Genomic DNA, 20,780 nt, shown 5'->3' on the forward strand with positions numbered 1-20,780 from the left:
CTTGGTATAGCACTATAGTGGGTTGGTTACTTGCAAATGGCATAGACATTACTAACCTACCTGCCCTTAAGTACAACCATGGGAATGATCAAACTTTAATATCTCATGAAGACCCTAATAAAGTAATATGGCAAGAAATATGGCAAATTTACCCTCAATATACATGGATCATTACCCCACTAGGGCCACTCCCACTTAAAATGTTGTACTATAAGGAACACTTCTTGCACTTCTCGAAGTTAGGTTTTATTACATGACCAAGATATCTAGATGCATTCTTATCAAATGCATTAAGGGTGGCCATTGGACAACTTAGGATATCATCTCACCAACTTGAGATTGAGAATGGTTGGACTAATAGAGTCCCTAGAGAGGAAAGGCTATGTAGATTATGTCACATAGAGATAGAGGATGAGTATCATTTTACATGCAAGTGTCCAACCTATGCCGAGATAAGGGCGGAATACCAAGACATATTAGGACCCTCTCCCACCCTCTCTAAACTATTAGATACCCCGGATATAAAGAGACTAGGTAGATATATCTTAGAGATAAAACAACATAGGGAGAATAAGCCACAAAGTGTAACCATAACCCTTTTAATATTCATCAACATGTAAGTAGTGTAATTATTCAAGAACAAGGGGAGACGATGAATGTGGATACACTTACACCACTCGGCCTCTCTCTTGAGGAAGCAGAAATGCAAAGAACAACCAAACGCCCTCATATGTTGGGCTTCAAAACAACTCGACGTGGAGTAGAAACGATTAAGAAGATAAGGGAACGTGAGCTACATCGACTAGAAGTTATGGTGGGGGTACCTTCTACATTGGAACCATGGGGGCAACATCCACATTGAAACCCTTTGACCTCCCACTTATTTTCGAGAGACTTGGATGGAAATGAAACTAGGCCTAGTATAAAGCCATTCCATTGTAGAACATGTTTGTTATTTTACTAGAACTATTTAGCGTAAGCTCTATTTTTTTATATTTTTTTATATTTTTACTTTCGATGAATGGGTAAATATCCCATTTTGTTGTAAACCAATTGTCTCATGGGCCAATTTTGGCCTTAGAAGACGTTAATATCTGTGTTTTTTTTCTTTCTACAATAACACATTACTTTAATCTTCCATACCATACAATAGCTACTCGATGCATGATATTTCTATAATAATTCAATGTTTCTATTGTATTACATTAAGTTAGGCCGCAAGGCATTGTAAGTAGGCTCATCTTCTTTTACTTGATCGGAGGAAGATTCCCCAATGTGTGTATAAGTCTCCTTGTAGACTCTCTATGTAATAATCCTTCCTAACTAATGGGAAAGTAGCTTCATTTTGGAAAAATGAATAAATACAATGTTTTGTTTTAGGTATTCCTTAACTTCACTTCATAATACACCCGTTTGCAAAATCTTTCTTCGGTATCAATGTTAGTTTAAGCCTTAAGGTATTCATAACTTCACCATATGACTGATAACACCTATTGCACCATCGTTCAATAGTAATGCAATCAATTATATCACTCTAATTTGTGTAGCTAAACCATATACCGTTAGTGCATCAGGCACTGTAAACGATTATTATTATGAATGAAGTAACAATTTTCTGACAAAAAAGACAAACGTCTGCAGTTTTTACAAAGAGATTCATGGGCATTATTAGGGCTTCCAAAAACTGAATTCTGAGTTTACAAGTCTACTGATGCAGATGAAGACAAGGTTTGTCATACATCAAGAGAAACTTTACAATCTATGGCCCCGACACAAGTGAGCACATTTTATTAGTTCATCTTTTAGTTCCAAGGAATGCTTGTCAGCGTTAACTATCCCATTTACACTTCGGAGTTGGTTCCCATTATTGAGTCATTGCTTCAAAATCCCAGTATGGTGCATCTTATTTCTGGATGTGTTTGTCTTTCCAAATAATATTTTGCATTACCTGATCGATCCTAACCTTGACTATGGACAAGTTATACTACTAGCATTTGAACTAGCATTTGTATTCTCAATCCAAAAGCATATGCTTTTTGCTTTGTCCTTTCATGATTCTTCCATTCTCTCTCCCTTCAGAAACTTCTGTGATCAGATTGCCATCAATTCATTCAGTTGACATGACATTCCCTACTGAGATAGCCCCACTATCCATTTCACTATGGTTCTGACTGGATAACCAGAAGCTGTCCCAAGCTTGCGATTCCAAACAGGTCCTGTGATGTCCAAATGGGCCCATTCCATTCCAAGTGTGATGAACTGCAAAGGTAAATAAGACATACAATTCTTCAGAATATCCTATAATTAGGACATGTTTATCTGCCTTTTTTCTCCTACACTATTTTAGCATACCTCTCTCAGGAAAAGAGCAGCTTTTATAGTACTCCCATCAGGACCCCCAGAGTTGCTAATATCTGCAATAGGGCTCTTCAAAGATTCTTTGTACCTGCCAATGGATGAACATTGTTATGGCTGTTTAAGAAAATGTTAGATGAACAAAAGACAAATTCTTTTTCACAGCATGGATATATCACAAACAAATGCATTAAAATCAACCTACTTCCGTCAGATATTATGGTTTCTGCAATCTCTACAGGTAATATTTATATGCTTGCCAATTTTTACTCAAAAACAATATAGAGAGGCCTTTGAATGTTTCTAGCCTACTGCTGGTCATTTCCTCATCATTTTTCTGGCTTCCCAACCTCGCATCCAGTTTCCCTAATCTTAATCAGTAATACAGTATAGTGGGAGAACAAAAAAAATGAAATAGGTGAAATATATTTCATCTTCATAGGGCATTATACCGTTCCACCAGTGGCAACCTCCAGACCTTCTCGCCAGCTATTCTTGCTGCAGAGGATATTTGCTCGGCCATCGCCTCACTTGATGTAAATAGTCCTGCCACGGCAATATGCTGAATATAAATACTTAACTTAACACAGAAATACAGAAATTTGAAGGCTGCTTCCAGTTATGTATACCTCCAACATCATGCCCTAGGGCCACAATGCATTCTCCAGTCAAAGTAGCTATGTCAAGTATCTGTTACATGAAATTGTAATATGTACACTGATATTCATATGCAAAGCAAAGTGATTTCCTAAAAGCTGCATTGCAGTTAAACCATACGATCTGTTTCGAAAGCACATACCGCATCTACATGAAGGTCACATGCATACACAAGGGAGTCTGCTAGTGGAAGCCTGCCTTCTGCATCTGTACTGATGACCTGAATTTATCTCATAGTAGTATATTAGTTATACTACTATAATAGAAACTAGGCAAATTCCAATAAGAATAAAAAAGACTTTCATGCCTCAATTGTCTTTTTGTTGGCCGCTGTTACAATATCTCCCGGGCGTATACCCTTGCCACTTATCATGCTCTCACAAACAGCAGAAATAAAATGCACCTGCTCATGTCTTTTCAAATTATCTGCTGTTTGAAAAGGGTTTTTAACTCATTAATTACAGGAACATCCATATGTATACCACCAAACACTACGCCCAGTCCCTGTAGTTCTCCCTGTGTTAGTTCATATGCCAGCTTATGGACTCATTTCATATGGTCTATACTGGACCACTTCAGGATCATGCTCAATTGACATGTGCAGAATCCTGTTCACAGGAAACAGGGAAAGACATGCCATGTAGATCCTCTCATACCCTAGAGTCTATTATTACATGGCAGCTATGGATATTGGAGGGTTAAGGGCCTAGCTATGCACAATAGTCTTCTTCCTAGCTCCAGTTACTTATAAGTTGTAAGGTACTTTCTGTATAGTTGGACACACTTATGAATGTACTATGTATGAACTTTTCACAATTTAAAAATTGTGGTAAAACAGACGTCAACTGTTTACATGAAGATCAGTTTGGAATGCTTCCCCCTCTGTTACAAGGAAAAGACATGCCATGTAGATCCTCTCATACCCTAGACTCTATTGCAACATGGCAACTATGGATATTGGAGGGTTACGGGCCTAGCTATGCACACTAGTCTTCTTCCTAGCTCCAGTTACTTATAAGTTGTAAGGTACTTTCTGTAGAGTTGGGCACACTTATGAATAACCTACAGGTACTATGTATGAACTTCACAATTGAAACATTTTGAAGTAAACAGAAGTCAACTGTTTACATGAAGATCGGTTTGGAATACTTCCCCCTCTGGATTTGGTATTGAGCGTTATATAGAGATTGGGGTGCCTTTGTGCCAGCCCTTCTCTGTATGACTTTCGTCTCACATTGCAGTCAGTTAGGGTTTTTTTTACTTTTCCTCGTTTGAATAAGCCTCTCGCTGAATTATAATCAGGACTTTTGTTTTAAGATAATTTATTCATAGTAATGTTATTTTCTATTCTAAACCAAAATTCTTCAATAATCAGGACTGGAACTCTGTCATAAAATATGCGGAAAGGTGTTCCTTTAGAAAATGCTCTTACTCGACAGTCCAACTGTATACAATCTGATAGTGACTGATGTCCATTGGTCATCAACACAACTCAGAACAGCATAATATTAGTCGTCATTCACACCCTATAGCTTAAGTAGTAATCCTTATACAATTATAATTAAGATCAACGTTATATCATGGTCAGTTTCTCTTGTACTCATTTGGATAACTTTCCTCATTTCCTCAACAGGCACAACGGGAAGATATTTTTTGACAATTGAAGTCAATTTTTTGCTGTCATATCCAAATCTAGTCTCTATGCAGACTAAAGACCCTATGGAAATTGAACTTTCATATTGGAAACTTCACTGTTGTTTCTGGGACATCAGTTCAGTGACAACTCAAGAAATTCAAAGCAGTAGCTTATGTATATGATAAATTACCTCCACTCCTGTGGGCTTGAGATCACCAATTGCTAAAGCAGCACCAAGAGCTGCTCCCATGCCGCCCATGTCATATTTCATTAGCTCTACTTCTGATCTAAGACCCCACTTTATGTTATATCCACCAGATTCAAAACAAACACCTGAAATGTATGTTAATAACATGAGAACATGATGCTGGTTGTCATTTGCCGGCAAATATTTTCCAAATGTATCACTCAAGGCTTCATTAACATTCACCATTCTATGTTTGAAAACCAAACACCTTAACTGCACATTCAAATTCAAAATACAAAAGTGGCAGGTTACATACCCTTTCCTACTACAGCGACCCTTCGGTAGAAAACTCCTCCTGGTGGTGTGTATTTCATGTGAATCAGTTTTGCAGGCATTTCTGAGGCATTTGCAACAGCAAGAAAAGCACCCATACCCAAGGCCTAGAGATACCAAATGCACTTGAGTAATAAAAATTCACTTCGCAAATAGCTTGTATTTTTCCGATAATTCACCTCACAATCATGTTGCTCCAGGATTGTTACTGATAGTACATCACTGTGAGCTGTAGCAATGCTCATGGCGACATCAGCAAGAGCAACTGACAAGATTAACCAAAATATTTTAAGTAGTCTGACCTTTCAGGATTAAACACAATATAATGATAGTGTACCGTAAAAATTACATTGGATACTGTCACACAACTGTGTATTATCCAACCAGTCAAAGAAACTTAAACTAATCACTACTAGCAAGCAACAGAAGCAATAGGAAAACAAAAGTTCCTAAAAGAAAACCTGGTGTCATCACGTTGGCTGGAGCTGCCACGAGCTGTTTCGCTATGATGACTCCCGCTGTAGTGGAAACTGCAGTTGCCAAAGCTTCATCCCGCTCACCTCCAGTCCCAAGAGAAATGATTGTAACAGTTTCCAATCTTGATGGCTTTGCCTAAGACATCAAAATTGCAGTTTAGATAGTATGAATAGAAATCTGTAAGTGTGCACAGACATTGCATACAGAAGCATTCTTATTAACTTAGGTTGCATTCAGCTTTTAAATGCTATCAATTTGCTTTGAGAGAACACCCAAAGTTTCCTAAATAAAGAAATGAGTCAAGAATGATTTAACACCTTTCAACTGGCTTATTATCATAATAGCCAAAATCCAGAAAAATAAAGCCAAGGAGTAATCATATGTGAACACATTACTGGTTTAACATCATATCTAATTGCCATTATGTTGAGCTCTGATTTCAATATGTTCAATGGCATTTATGACTACATCTGATTTTCTTCATGAAAGTATTCAGTTTTTTCATGTTTAATTCAAGTTGTGCTCTTTTTAAATCTTTAATCTTCATTTGTTGATTCTTAGTTCTAATAGATGATTGCCCCTGTTCTGATCATGGCTAGTTATAAAGCATGCACAATCGTCTTTGTGCATCACGATGTAGAGTTTTTATGTGCAGTTAAAATAATATTGCATTTATAAAGGAAACATTTTAAAGACCCTACCATCATTCCTAGCCTTCCTAATGATCTTGCCATGTGTCACCTCGCCATGATGCCAAGTGAACGACACCCACGTGAATGTAACAGGACTTAGGCATCTCAGAGACTCTTGCAAGAGAATGCAACTTGCAAAAATTCGGTTTACAAAATAAGTAACTAATGCTAATGATGAAGCTTAGTGGTGAGTAATAGGTTTAATTGATGAAGCCATAGAGATATTCTTGGCAATAGGCACCAGGAAACTATTAAAGGTAAAATAGTGGCAGGCAGGCAATGACAGAGATCTGGAGCAACTTATTGCCCATTAGAATGAGTTGTGTGAATCTTTTGTGTGCTTCTCATCAGAGACATTGTAATGTTATTTTGACAGAATGATGAACTGATAAAAAATTCTTGGCAATGAGCATCAGAAAACTATTCAAAGTAAAATAGTGGTAGCCAGTGACACAAATCTGGAGCACGCACTTTCCCCTCCTTTATGTTGTGGGAAAACTCTGCTAGAATGAGTTGAGTGAATCTTGTACTTCTCATCAGAGACATTGGTGTGTTACTTCACATAATGGCTCATGGAGGGAGTATGTGTCTCACATTGAATATTTAAACAAACTTGTATGCATACATCAATTTCATAAAGCCCTTAATCGCCGAATTAGTAATGAAACCTCTGCTTTGAATCGTGTATCATCATATGTCCCTAAAATTGCACCAGATGCGATCGCTTCAATTGCTGCTAACTTGGATTCTTCGGTCATAAAATCTGTATCCACCAGAGCTACTCCTAAAGTACATAGCTGTAACATTATTTTTGTCAATATGGATGATAACAATATTCATAGAGAGAAATAAATTTCCATGTCTGATTGATAACCTTTGATTGTTTAGTCAACCGAGTGGCAGTAGAACCCAAAACACGCCACGAATCAGATGCATAAACTGCATCTAGAGAACAGTATGATCTGCCCAATCCCACCAATGCAACCCTAAAACACAAACAGAAATGTCATCATTTGTAGATATTAACAGATCACCATTTGTAAAAATTAACAGATCTTTTTTCCATATTTTGCTCTGGCTCACCTTTTGACATTCCCATGAGATAGCCTTACTGTGGAAACTTGACCGAGTAATCCTTGAAATTCATCTTCAAACATCTGCAAATTCCAACAAGTTGTATTATACTACATGATCACCTTGTGGAAACTTGACCAAATAATCCTTTACATTCATCTTCAAACATCTGTGAAGTTCAACAAGCATTATACTCAATGATCACCTACCTATTATATGTCTTTGAAACATCTGCACACTAAATCATCCATACATAATTCATAAAAGAAGGGACTAAAATACAGGATTCCTAATTTCTAATTAAATCAGAACTGTGAGAACGTGTGGTCTAGAATATCCTTTTCCTTCTTTTATGTGTATGGGTTTCTAGGCATTCCATTCTGATTTCTCTCGCGCTCAGTACATTGAAATTGACACCAGAGCATATATATAAACGGAAAATTAGTACTAATGAAGATAAATATTCCCAGGTGACAAGCCACTAAGAAAATATACACACATATAAATGGTATGAGCCACTGTTCCAGATTTTCTACAACAAAATAATAAGCCATCACTCTTTGGATGATACAAGGAAAATGAATCGAGACATGATTACATAACTTGTACAGTTTCCTCACCTCTCTGATTCCAAATCTGCAAGTCCCTAAGACTTCATGATGGATTCAATACAGAAAATCTATAATGATATCAAACATTCATATTATAGCCCATAGCACCTATACAAGTTTCCTGTCTGACAATAAGTTTATTATCTTGCTAGTGCACCTAAAAAAAACCTGCATTAGGATGAACTACCAGTTCTTTGAATCGCATATAGCAGTCCTTGGCAGAGGCTCCCTGCACTCCTAGAATCAGGTGATAACTAAAAATGAAATATCAGAACCAATATTTAACATCACCCTTTCCATGAGATACTCATTTGTAGTCAGCAAAACATTTAATCATTGCTCTGTCGCTTGCAGAGCAGGACCTTCCAGCAACAAAGTTACAAAACAGTAACATCCCAAAGACAACATATTCCAGTACTTCAAGACATCTATATCAATAAGTATGCGTATGCATTTGTGAAGATGCACATAGTCTGTCCAAAACTTACATATACATGATGAAATAAAAATTCTCATGAACATAAGATAAGAAGCTTGGATTAACAACTTACTAGCTCATCCAAAACACCATCAAGTTTTAAGTTTAATTCTTCTAGACGAGTGTTGTGGAGTTTTCGATTAATATCACGACCCAAACTGTCCTCAAAAAGACCAATTACTAGAATGTCACCTTCCCAGTCTGTCACTGGACATTCTTGTGTTTTGATGTCCATCTATTAGGAAAAACACAAAATGAAACATTTAGCTTACAAGGAATCATCTGAATTAGTGCATCATCAAAAGTTAATTATAACATTTTTAAAGGAAACTTGAAATTTTCTCGTTAAGTGTCTGCATTTAAATTTGCATCCTGAAGCATTCAAGGAATTTTACTTGCGTTCAGAGTTCTGCCTGAGCATGTATAATGACCACTTTACATAAAGGTATTCCACAATATACCTCCTGATTTAATTAAATACAGTTTCACATCAGAAAAAATCTGATCTCTGAACCAGTTATCAGTAATGTACGTGCATCTTAGATTTGCATTTGAAGAGATCTGCAGATTTCTAGTTGAACACTTTACACAAACTATAGTCCACATCAGCCTCAAGCTTCATTACAAGATTCAAGAGGCCGAAGTATACAGAACAGTAATGAAGTCAGTGCAGCTTCACATAATTAGAACTCTAAAATTAAGAGATTCTTCTTCTCTAGGTTGTTTCAACACATATGACATTCATGAAAGCGGTGCATTTCTGGTTATATCCTGATGCATTAAAGGCTTCCGACATTTGCTTGAGCACATAATCACTTTACATTACACCATTCCACATCAGCTATACTGATTCTCAATCGCAGAGTCCAAAGTTTCATTGTGAGGTTCTTCCAACATTTATGGACCGTTCTTCGTGGTAAAAAACTGTGAAAAACACTGCCATCTCATTTCGATACAAACTTTTATCAAACGTTGTGACAAACACAAAGCAATAGCACATTATGAAACATTTTTTGAAATTTAAATAGGAAACCGTATACAAATGCAAGAAGAAGATGAAAGTTCTGCACAAAAATCAAAGAATGAAGAATGACAGAAAGAAGATACAAATGAAGGAGAAACACACAACTCTGTACAAAATGCAAGAGACAGAAATGAAGATGAGGAATGACAGAAAGATGAAGGAGTAAAGAATTTGCAAAAAATGCAATAAGGAAGACCGAGAGTTGAAGATGATGATGAAAGTAGGAAATGCACGATATGCGAGAAAGATAAGACGATGAAGAGGAAAGAGAAAAGAATCTCTGTGTAAAATGCAAGAAGCAAGAAAGAAAAAGACGAAGATGAAAAAGATTTCAAACACAGAATGCAAGACACCTAAGAAAGATAATGAAGATGACAAAGACAAGGAAGGGGAAACGATTTCTATCAACTGAGTGCAAGATGAAAGAGAAGATGAATGACATAAAAAGAAAGAGAAACGGATGTATGTGTAAAAGGATTTCCGATATAAAATTCAAGAAGAAAGATTGTTGTCGAAAATACAAGAAGAAATAAAGAAAATGAAGATGCAGAAGAAAGACAAAAGGATTCCTGTACAAAATGCAAGAAAGAAAGAAAGAAGGATATCTGTACAGAAAGAAAAGGGGAACAAAAATGAGACTTGTATCCACAACTTTAGAAACAGGAACGGATGTCTGTACAGAACGACAGGAGGAAGGTGATGATGAATGAGAAACAAATTATGAGACTTAACTCTACGTCACTGGAAAAAGTAAGAAAAGATTTCTGTACGCAATGAAAGGAATGAAGGATAAATACAGCGAGAAAATAAAACGGAAGAAAGAGAATTGAAAGACTTAGTTCTGAGACAAGAAAAGCATTTCTATAGAAAATGCAAGAACGGAGACATGAGGAAAATGAAGCTGAGGACATCAGAAAGAGGAACAGATTTCTGTACAGAACGCAAGAAGCAAGACATGAAGAATAAAGAGGAATGAATTATGCAGACAATACCTATCGGACATATGAAAAAGGAAAGGGAATTATGTACAATATGCGAGATAGAAAGACAGAAAGGAAGAAGATGAAACAGACGCGAAAGAGAGCGAGAGAGAGTTACTAGCTGACATAAGGAAAACAAAGGATCTTGGTACAAAATGCAAGAAGCAAGAACGATAGAGATGAGGGAGAACTGATTTGTAAGATTCGCATCTACGACATCCAATCGAGAAAAGAATTTGTACACAAACTGCAAGTAGAATGGAAGCCAGAAAATGATGGAGAAAGAGAAGTGAGAAACTTGCCTCCACAACATCACGAAAAGAAAAGGATTTCGAGATGAGGGAGAACTGAATTGTGAGATTCGCATCTATGACATCCAATCGAGAAAAGAATTTGTACACAAACTGCAACAAGAATGTAAGCTGGAAGATGATGGAGAAACAGAAGAAAGAGAAGTGAGAAACTTGCCTACATAACATCACGAAAAGAAAAGGATTTCTGTACCAAATGCAGGAAAGAAGACATAGAAGAAAGAGAAATGAAATGAGACTTAGCTCTACGATATCAAAAAAAAAAAAATCAGTCCTGTACAAAGTGCAGGAGGATAGACAGACAAAAGACGAGGATGAATAAATGAGAGCTTACCTATGCAATAGCAGACCTGACATTACAAAATGCAAGAGCGGAAGATGATGATGAAGAAGAAGGGGGAGAGTAAATGAGAGACTACAAAATTCAAGAGAGGAAGACAGATGAACGAACGTGAGAAATCCGAGACATACCTGGGAGAAATAGGCCCTGTACAAAAATGCAAGAAAAGGAAGGACGAAAGGAAGAAAGGGAAATGAGAAACTTACCTCGTAGAACTCAAGCCTGTACAAAATGTACGAAATGAAGAATAGAAATGGAAATTAACGATTGAAAACGAGGAAGAAACGATCAGAGACAAAACGTTACAAAAAAATGCAAGAAAAGAGAGAGAAAGAAACGAAATTACAGAACGAATGATGAGAGAGGGAGAGAGGGAGAGATTGAACTCTCCAACATAGCAACGGAGAGCTTACCTGTGCGACATCGGGTGGAGAGTTCCTGGTGAGGCCTAGGGTTTGAGCTCCGTCGAAGTAGTGGCGAGACATGGCAGCCATGAGCAGGGAAGAGGAAGACAAAGAAACGGAAAAGAGAGAGAGAGCGAGAGAGAGAAAGGCGTCCTGCTTTCTTTTCCTCTGACTACTGGACTGCGGGCTTCGGTAAGTCTTCGTCTTGGTCGTCTGTCTCTGTCTGTCTGTCTGTCTGTCTGTCTCTGTGCGTCGTGTTGTTTGGCGATGGAACCTTTGGAAGGAACGAAAAAGAATGGAATAATAATGACGCACGTAAGCAGAGCAAGCAAGTAAGCATTGAGAGAGAAAGAGAAAGGGAGGAGGAGGTGGTGGAAAGAAGACAGCAGTCGCGCTCTCGCTTTTATATATATATATATATATACATTACACATATACAAACAAATAAACGTAGTACAGTAGTATTGCATAGATAGAGTCAATGCCCCAAGCGCATCTAAAACCTGCATTATAAATATTATTATTATTATGATTCTTATTATTACAATTTATTTATTTTTTACAAATTTTGTTTTTATTACTAGTATTATTATTATCAATACTATTACTATTATTAATGTTGTTCACGAATCATGCATCTGTTATTTACTATTTATTATTTATTTCGTTTTACCCCCCCCCCCCCCCCCTTTCAAAAACTTGCATGCCCTCCTTTCTTCGTTAACCCATTGAGAGATACATTCCGTCCTGTTTTTTGAAGCTAGTTGTGGCATGCAACCATCTCGCTAACCTTGGTGTACATATATGTTTCTTTTTGCCTTTGTCCCAATAGTTTCGATAGCCATCCTTCGTCAGAAGTGTGGTCCACACTGGTGATGACGGCAATCTATGGTATAAGGCTCAATTCGCACAACGTTTGGAGGACGTTAAGTTGCATCACATTCTTTTTGTCTTTGCTTTGAAAGGAAGCCTTCTCGATGCCATGCCTCCCATGATTGGGCCCATTCGATCCTAAAGGTTTCTTTTGTGGCTGTTGCCACAAAATGGGTGGGTTTGATGTAGAAAAGAAAGAGAAATGTTGCTTCTTTAGCTACTTAGAGTGAATTAGCCATTCAATTTCAACACCTCTAATGGATTTGACAATGTATATATCTTCTTGCTTTGTCATATTGTGATTGACCTGTGAAGTCCTCCATTGAACTGATAGTTAACATCTCAAAAAGGATCAAGAATGCATTGATTAATTCATATTTGCAAGAACTCAATACATTTTCTTTCCTTCTTTGCACAAACCATTTGTTCAATGTGTTGTCCCCTAGTCATGAGAGTACCTCTCTTTTTATATCATGAATGAATGATGGAATTGAGTAATTTGCACTAGTATGGAACCTCCATGTGTTCGTTCCTCTTATGGGTTGTTCTTTTTCTTTGCAAACAAAAATGACATGATGCAAGGCATAACACCGATAATCCTTATTCATGTGGCCTATATTACTTGTAACAAAAGACATGCTATACTTGGAAGTTCTTCAATATGTATTTGCCATCCTCTTCAGAACATCTAGGAGATTTCATGCGACAAAGGGTGTCGAAGGACTAGATGTGTTTATAGTACCTACTAAGGCAATGATAGCCAGAGTAGTACCCTATATTTAATTAAATGTTTGGCTAAGAAGGCCATATCAATCACAGAAAGAAGAAAGATATATTAATGTCTTCTAAGGCCAAATTTGGCCCATGAGACAATTGGTGTACAACGAAATAGGGTATTTACCCAATCATAAAAAATTGAGCACCCGCATCTTCTCTTCTCTTCGAGGAGCAATGTGTTGTGCTAATTTGTCAAAAACAAAGTGAAGGATTGACCAACCGAACACATGTTTCATTGGCGCAATACAACTCAGGTATGAGCCCATCCAAATTGACATATAGAGCAAGACAACAAGACAGCAGCAAGTATGGATATAATATACATAAAACATATGACCCGCCCGAAAACCAAACTTCCTAGCAGGCAAAGGCAAAGCGGGAACTCTCCACACGCGACAAGCGTGTTTGGGTGCGGAGGACTACTCTTCTTTGTGTTTGTGAACAAAGAAAGGGCTATTAGTATTGAGGAGAATGGGAATGGATATGGTTTCTCTCCTTTGATCAGAAAGAAGTTCACATATGTACATATATGATATATGTATGATATTACCAATCTTCTCCCATGAAGTATCTCAAGAAGCATCCTAAGATGTGCAGAAGAAACAGAGCACCATACAGTATCGCGAGCATCAGACGCTTTGTTTCTGACGAAGATGGCGCTGAGTTTAGACCAAGCCCTCCTGTTTCTACAGAGAGATACAGAGGTCCCATCTCTAGATATGCTTATCTTTACCCTCAGGAAGTGCAGAAAAGAGAAAAACCTCACTTGTGCCAGGAAAGTACAGACCATTGCTTATGAAAGTGGATTTGATTCACATGCGATGCTTGGTAACTTCACTGTACCTATGTTTGTCGAATGTGGAAGCATTGGAGATGCCCAACAAGTGTTCTACAGAGTATTGCCGCATCCTAATGAACACTCCTGGAGCTCCCTCATACAAGGTTATAGTGAATATGGTGACCCGCACCATGCTTTTAGCCTATTCCAAGAGATGCAGAATGCTCTTATTGTGCCTAGTTTGTATACATATGTGGCCCTTCTCAAGGCTTGTGGGAGAACAAGGTCGAGAAATGGTCGAGAAAAGTGTCTAGAAATCCATTTAGATGTTTTGAAGCGAGGGTTTGATGAAGAACCTTTTGTTGGACACCAATTAGTGGATATGTATGCTAAATGTAGTTTGCTTCTAGAAGCAAAAAATCTTTTTGATTGGATTGGAAGCCATGATGTTGTATCATGGACATCACTTCTAACAAGATATGTTGAACATGGTCACAACGAAGAAGCTCTACGTTTCTTTCAAGAAATGAAGATGCGAGATGTATTGCCGAATGATGTGACTTTTGTATGCCTTGTGAAATCATGTAGCAACTTGGGTGCCATAAATGAGGGACGAAATTTCCATGCCGAGATCATCAAAGAGGGATTTGAAGGAAATAACTATATTGGCAATATCTTGTTAGATTTTTACGTCAAGTGTGGTTCACTTGTTGAAGCTCAAGAAGTTTTTGATGACCTTTTGGCTCGTGATACAGTCTCCTGGACATCACTCATTGCAGGTTATGTTGAACTTGGCTTCGGAGATGAAGCTTTGAATTGTCTAGATAAAATGGATCTAGAGGGCATACAACCAAACTTGGTAACATATGCATATGGTGTAAAAGCTTGTTGCAATGCGGGGGCAATTGATAGAGGAAAGATTTTGCACGTTGCAATTGTCAAGAAGGGACTTGAAGAAGATGAGCTTGTTAGTAGTTCATTGGTGGATTTCTATTCAAGATGTGGTATGTTAAACGAAGCACGAGCAGTGTTTGATGATTTGCATGTTCGGAATGTTGTCTTGTGGACAACATTGATAGGAGGATATGCAGAGCATGGGCTTGGTAAAGAGGCATTGTCTTGTTTCACACTTATGCAGCTCGAGGATGTGGATGCTGATGAGGTTATGTTTGTGTGCATCTTGAAAGTATGTGGACAGTTACGTTTGATAGAAAGAGGCTTATCTATCCATGCTGAGATTGTGCGGGATGGGTTTGATAACGATAGTTATGTAGGGAGTTCTTTGATTGACATGTATGCCAAATGTGGCTTTCTTGTAGAGGCACAAGATCTATTGAATGAGTTACAGGTTCAATCTCTCATCTCTTGGACTGCACTCATGGGTGGATATGTCGAGTATGGATATGGTAAGGAGGCTCTTGCATGTATTTCAGAAATGCGATTACAAGGTTTGTTTCCAAATTCCATAACATTAATGTATGCCTTGAAAGCTTGTATGATTGTACCATCCATAAAGGATGGACAAGAGTTTCACATGGATCTTGTTAAGATTGGGTTTGAAAAGGATTCTTTCATTTCTAGTGCACTAGTAGAGATGTATGCAAAATGTGGGTATCTCATGGAATTCCAAAAGGTATTCAATGAAGTTCCGAGGAGAGACATAGTCCTTTGGAATGCATTGATTGTGGGTTATATAGAATGCAAGCTTCATGAAGAAGCGCTGAGGAGTTTAAAGCAGATGCAAATAGAGGGAGTCGAGGCAGATGTAGCTTCGTGGAACACTCTATTCTTGGGTTTCTCAGAACATGGTGAATATGATAAGGTTCATGAACTATATACACGAATGCTTGATCAAGCACTTTTACCAGATAGCACAAGCTTTGTGGGAGTGTTAAAAGCATGTGGAAACAAAGCTACTTTAAGGCTCGGGCGAATAATCCATGCACAAATTGATGGTATAAATGAGCTGGATTCAGGCGGATTAATCATTGGGGCAGCATTGGTAGATATGTATTGCAAATGTGGAAGTATGGAGGATGCTTTACTAGTGTTCCGTGAAATGCCAAAAAAAGATATCGTGGTTTGGTCTACTCTTCTAGCTGGCTATGCTCGGCATGGAGAAAGTGAACATGTCTTGGGGTTGTTTGAGGAAATGAGGTTGGAAAAGATAAAGCCAGACGAATACACGTTTTTGAGCGTCCTTACCGCATGTAGTCATGCTGGTCACATGAACAGGGGTTTAACATATTTCGAAATGATGAGTAGAGAGTATGGCATCATACCAAATGTGGTGCATCAAAATTGTATTATAGATATGTTTAGTCGAGCAGGGAAACTGGGGGAAGCGATGGTTCTTATGCGAAACATGCCTTTCCAACCCGACCTTGTGACGTGGAAAACAGTATTGCAAGGTTGTCATCGCAGCGCTAGTTTAGAACTTGGACAATGGGTTTTTGAGCATGTATCACATTTAGGTGAAAATGATGGTGCAGCTTTCACATTGATGTCAAATATCTATGCAGATGCCAGCATGCATCATGATGTAACGGAGAAGAAAGAACAACATGACCTTGTTTTACATGATGTTGGGCACGATCAGTATCTTGCGATTTTGTCTGGCCTAATTAATGATGACACATGAAGTAGTATGAGGAGAGATTGAACCTTTAGCTCGTGAATGCCTACATTGATAATTATGGGTTGGTCATAGAACTTAAAGGGAAAATTGCCCTTATGTGTGAGCTCTCCCTCTTGCTCAGAGTTACCTTCTTGATCTCATCTCTACTAGTTGGAAGCATCCTACCTGCAAAATTAACCGCCATATCCAATTATGATATGAACACGGATATTTGTCATAGCTTGGGAGTTATTGGTTGGGTAGAGAGTATGTTTCATTGCTCCCCACTTCTTTAAATTTAATTTATTTGTTAATTTCATGGATTCAAAGTTCTTTGATCCGGATAAAGTGATGCCAATGTGTATTGCTGTATATTTAATTGGATTAATGCAAGAATGCAATGGATACAGATGGAATAGACACTTGTATGTTTTCAAAGATAGATTGTATCCCTACGGGCAGGGATGTATGTGCAACTACAAGCTTCATGAAGTAAACTTTATGCATTGGCTATATACAGATAGATAGATAGATAAAGGAGGTTTGTCATTTCAGATATGGAGGTCAAGTGGTTTTAAAACTCCTGAAATGCCAAAAGCAATCCGTTTCTTGTGTGAACAGGACCTATCCTATGAGGTACAAAACTCCAATGGTAAGAATCAATCTCTAAATGCATAACTTCTTGTAGTTTTATGGGGCTTCTGCATGCGTTCCTTCAAATTGGACCTATATCCATTCTGGTTCTAACTCGAATAAGCCCATTCCAAAACTGTATATGGGATTTCCATCTCATATGGCTCCTCCCACCTAAAGTATGAGGGTAGTAGTAATATTCGAAATAAATTGATTATTCCTACCCCTAACCTGTAATTGAGTGGGAGCTAGTGTGTTGTAAAATTAGTACCTAACCATGCTTGCAAAAATTGCCCAGGCAAGCAACTAGGAAGAATGAGAGAAACTCCTCCCTTGTCCATATCAATGCCCAAAGAATTGTATAAAAAATATATAAAACTGAATTATCATTTTAGAGCATTATCTGATGTGATGCAACATCAATTATAACAAAAACTTGTAGTTGTTGAATATCAAAAATGGATTTTGAAATTTATTACCATTCTGAATGAAAGGTGTTGTTAACAAATCAGGGGGTACTAGTGCAACCGCCGTCAAAAGTACACCCCTAATTTATTCGGAACTATTTATATTGCCCGTTGAAGCTGTGACCGGAGTCGGAGAAGTGAAAGGATAGAGAACCGGAATCCGGAAGTAGTGTGAACCGGATAAAGGAGAAACCGGAAAGATATTATAAGAAATAAAGAAAAAGTTACGCTTGTTAATACATATCCGGATTGTGTACTGAATAGTGTGTCGGATAACTAGACATAATCATATGTGTGCTTTATTCCATCCCTCCAACCACACCTTTGGATAGTATTCCGGAAGGGGAATACATTGTGTTTGCGACTGAGACTTAATCCAAGATAAACAATTTAGAGTATTTGGAACTTGGGGGAAAAAATACCATGTAGGTGATAATTTCCAAAGGATTTCCCGAGTAGACCCAAGAAAAAAATTCTGAAAATTTTCCTCCAATTTAGTTGCTTTCATATCTACAATGAATTGGGAGAATGGACTCTCAAATTGTCAACACTGAACATCTTGCTGAACATGTGAACATCTGATAATCTCCACTATATTGCAACCAAAGACATAGAAGTGAGAGAATCTTATCTCAATCCATTACAAAAAACATCCACCCATTTTTTAGCCGTGTAAATGTTTATGTTAGTTATTAGCTTTTATGTCAACTTATATATGGTGTAACATTGATTAAGGAACCTTTGTAGTAGCTTTGCCGATTTGTCCATTTTCTTTTCAAATTGCTCTTCTTTTAAAGCATACTCCATGTGATCACTTTCAAGATTCTTGGTTGAGTATCAACCATGCTAAAATGCATCTAACTAAAATAAAGAATGGTAAGATACTTAACACCTTCCCTAATCATCCATTGCAATTGAATGATCACTATATTTGGAAGATCCCTATAGTGTGAAGAGGCACTTAGCACCAACCAAGTTTTAATGGTAGTTTCTTGCCAAAAAATTAAATAAGACAACAAGATTGTGACAAGCGAACAAGATTATGTGTTATATCCTATAGAGAAAAAGGATATCATGAAAATAAAATAGAAGTGAGACTAAAAAAGTTAAGAACAAAAAATGCACACAAACGTTTCTATAGCTCCATCCTTATTTCTATTATATGCCGAAGCACTCTCTTGCTTTCTCAACTCACAACATCTCAACCTACGTGGTCTTCCCATACCTCATTCTCACCAAAGCATCCTGGATATCGAATTTGCAGATGACACAACGGTCTACTTGCAAGGGGACTTGGAAAACCTCCAAAAGCGAGAAAGTGGGTTAGCCGTATTTTGCAAGAGATCCAATGCCATGATCAATTGGCACAAATCCTGCGCAATATGGCTTTCTCATGAAACACATCCGGCGTGGCACCCATATCCTGCTTTCAAATGGATCAATCAAGGAGCGAGCACCAAATATTTGGGTTTCCAAATTGGTTTCAACATACTGCCGGAGACTATGATTGCACCTGTTATCCATTCCATTCGACAAAAGTTGATACATTGGAGCTCGAAAAAACTGTTGCTAGCGGGTCACATCATAGTGGCAAACCAGGTACTACTCGCAGCAACATGGTACAGTCTATCATGCTGGACAATCTCCAAGGAAAGTATACATCAGATTCAATGATTGGTTCACAACTACATTTGATCTGGTAAGGAAGACCATGTAGCTCGCGCCAAGGTGGCGTGGCCTATACTCACATCGCCTAAGTTGAGAGGGGGATTGGGTCTTATTGATCCCCTTTCACAATCAAAAGCCTTACTTGCCAAATTTGTGGTGCAAGGACTCCAACCAGGAAATGACTGTTGGAAAATGCTATTGCGGTTACGTTTTGCTTACTTTAGGCCACGAAAAGGGGTCAATTGGGCCCCCCAAACGGGATGGATTCTAAACATGGATCTCCAACCTAGTTTCTCCCGCCAATTAGAGGATAGATTCAGTGCATCCATGTGGAAGGCATGGTGTGACATTAGACGAGGGCTCAAGTGTGATCAACCGAGATCCGAACCTGCCTAGCTCAGTCAACGAATCCTATGGAACCCATGTATCAAGGATGAATCTAATCAACTACTGGGATCACGTAAGGGGTTGTCATGGGGATACATTGCAGAAGGTCCAGGAAAAAGTATAGAATGTTGGCGACGGTTTATGTCACTGGCACTACAAGATCAAGCCAACATACTCCATGGAATTAGGGGTGGATGGACTATGAGATCGGAAATCTTTAACACTATTGATTAGGGAAACTGCTACTCAAAGGATGACAATGGAGAAATGGATAGGCCATGAGGAGGAGGGATCTCTGATCTCGAGAAGTACGGGACCACCAGGCAGGCTTGAAGGCTTTGAATTGGGATACATTGAGACACCAACACAGAATAACACAATTCGAGTACTTGCGTATACTGGTCATAAATGGATTGTAGATCCTGATCTGATCAAAGTACAACCCGATTGGGACATATGTACTCATGAAAACACATGGCTATGTAAGGTTAGTTGGGACCCTTTGCAATGGACATGACATGATCCTTACACGGGCGGGGCAAGGAAGCACACCCATCCGTTTCTTCCAATTCACAACTAGATTGGGTCGCCACATTCTAGCTGCTCAAACCGCCTGAGAACCGGCTACTATGAAGGTCTGGCACACATTTCAAGTTCCTCCCACAATAATCACCAAGTTTTGGCAGAAAAACTGGAAACAACAACAAGCGAGGCGAATTACCACATTCCAATGGCTATTAATACATAAGTCCCTACCTGTGGGAGCATGTCAACGTGGGAACCTTAGCTCTCCTAATTGTGTAGAGTGCCCACATGCAGTAGAATCAATACGACACGCTCTGTGGGACTGCCCAACGTCCCATTGAATATGGCGGGGGGTTGGCCGCTTGTTGCAATTATGCCAAGTGCAAGGCTCAATCAAGTGGGCAAATATATGTTGGCTATCATGGCAGACCCTAGTTGGCAGATACGAGCATCAAGAGGAGGGGATGACTTTGGTGATAAAAGCACAAGAGGTTTT

The 20,780-nt window shown here is 38.3% G+C and overlaps 2 protein-coding genes across 3 annotated transcripts; one reads left to right on the forward strand and one right to left on the reverse strand.

Moving 5' to 3' along the window:
* Positions 1–1,557: 1,557 nt before the first annotated feature.
* LOC147855940 (leucine aminopeptidase 2, chloroplastic-like) lies at positions 1,558–11,837 on the reverse strand. Of its 2 annotated transcripts, XM_087329408.1 has the most exons (15): positions 11,569–11,837; positions 8,574–8,735; positions 7,421–7,494; positions 7,212–7,323; positions 7,006–7,134; positions 5,630–5,780; positions 5,348–5,433; positions 5,152–5,275; positions 4,839–4,981; positions 3,320–3,415; positions 3,155–3,232; positions 2,985–3,045; positions 2,808–2,901; positions 2,353–2,446; positions 1,558–2,259 (listed from the first exon to the last, which is right to left on the reverse strand). In XM_087329408.1, exons 1-15 carry the CDS (start codon positions 11,647–11,649, stop codon positions 2,131–2,133), a joined length of 1,614 nt encoding a protein of 537 aa, XP_087185534.1. In that variant the 5' UTR covers positions 11,650–11,837; the 3' UTR covers positions 1,558–2,130. The 2 variants fall into 2 exon arrangements, with proteins under 2 accessions (XP_087185534.1, XP_087185535.1); XM_087329409.1 differs by lacking the exon at positions 11,569–11,837 and having other exon boundaries at positions 7,421–7,580; positions 8,574–8,712.
* A 1,955-nt stretch (positions 11,838–13,792) lies between these two features.
* On the forward strand, positions 13,793–17,644 carry LOC147855941 (pentatricopeptide repeat-containing protein At2g33680-like). Its single transcript, XM_087329368.1, has one exon. It carries the CDS (start codon positions 13,863–13,865, stop codon positions 16,626–16,628), a length of 2,766 nt encoding a protein of 921 aa, XP_087185494.1. The 5' UTR covers positions 13,793–13,862; the 3' UTR covers positions 16,629–17,644.
* Positions 17,645–20,780: the final 3,136 nt, after the last annotated feature.

The sequence above is a fragment of the Azolla caroliniana genome, unplaced genomic scaffold (assembly GCF_043228905.1).
Source record: "Azolla caroliniana isolate FFs.n. ecotype wild unplaced genomic scaffold, voAzoCaro1.0.p SCAF_13, whole genome shotgun sequence".
Lineage (NCBI taxonomy): Eukaryota > Viridiplantae > Streptophyta > Polypodiopsida > Salviniales > Salviniaceae > Azolla > Azolla caroliniana.

Coding starts and splice junctions, on each gene's coding strand:
- LOC147855941 (XM_087329368.1), top strand. CDS start 13,863: ATGGCGCTGAGTTTAGACCAAGCCCTCCTGTTTCTACAGAGAGATACA.
- LOC147855940 (XM_087329408.1), bottom strand. CDS start 11,649: ATGGCTGCCATGTCTCGCCACTACTTCGACGGAGCTCAAACCCTAGGC. Junction 3,233..3,319: donor CCAACAAAAAGACAATTGAG/GCATGAAAGTCT, acceptor AGATAAATTCAG/GTCATCAGTACAGATGCAGA. Junction 2,260..2,352: donor CTGCTCTTTTCCTGAGAGAG/GTATGCTAAAAT, acceptor TTACCTTTGCAG/TTCATCACACTTGGAATGGA.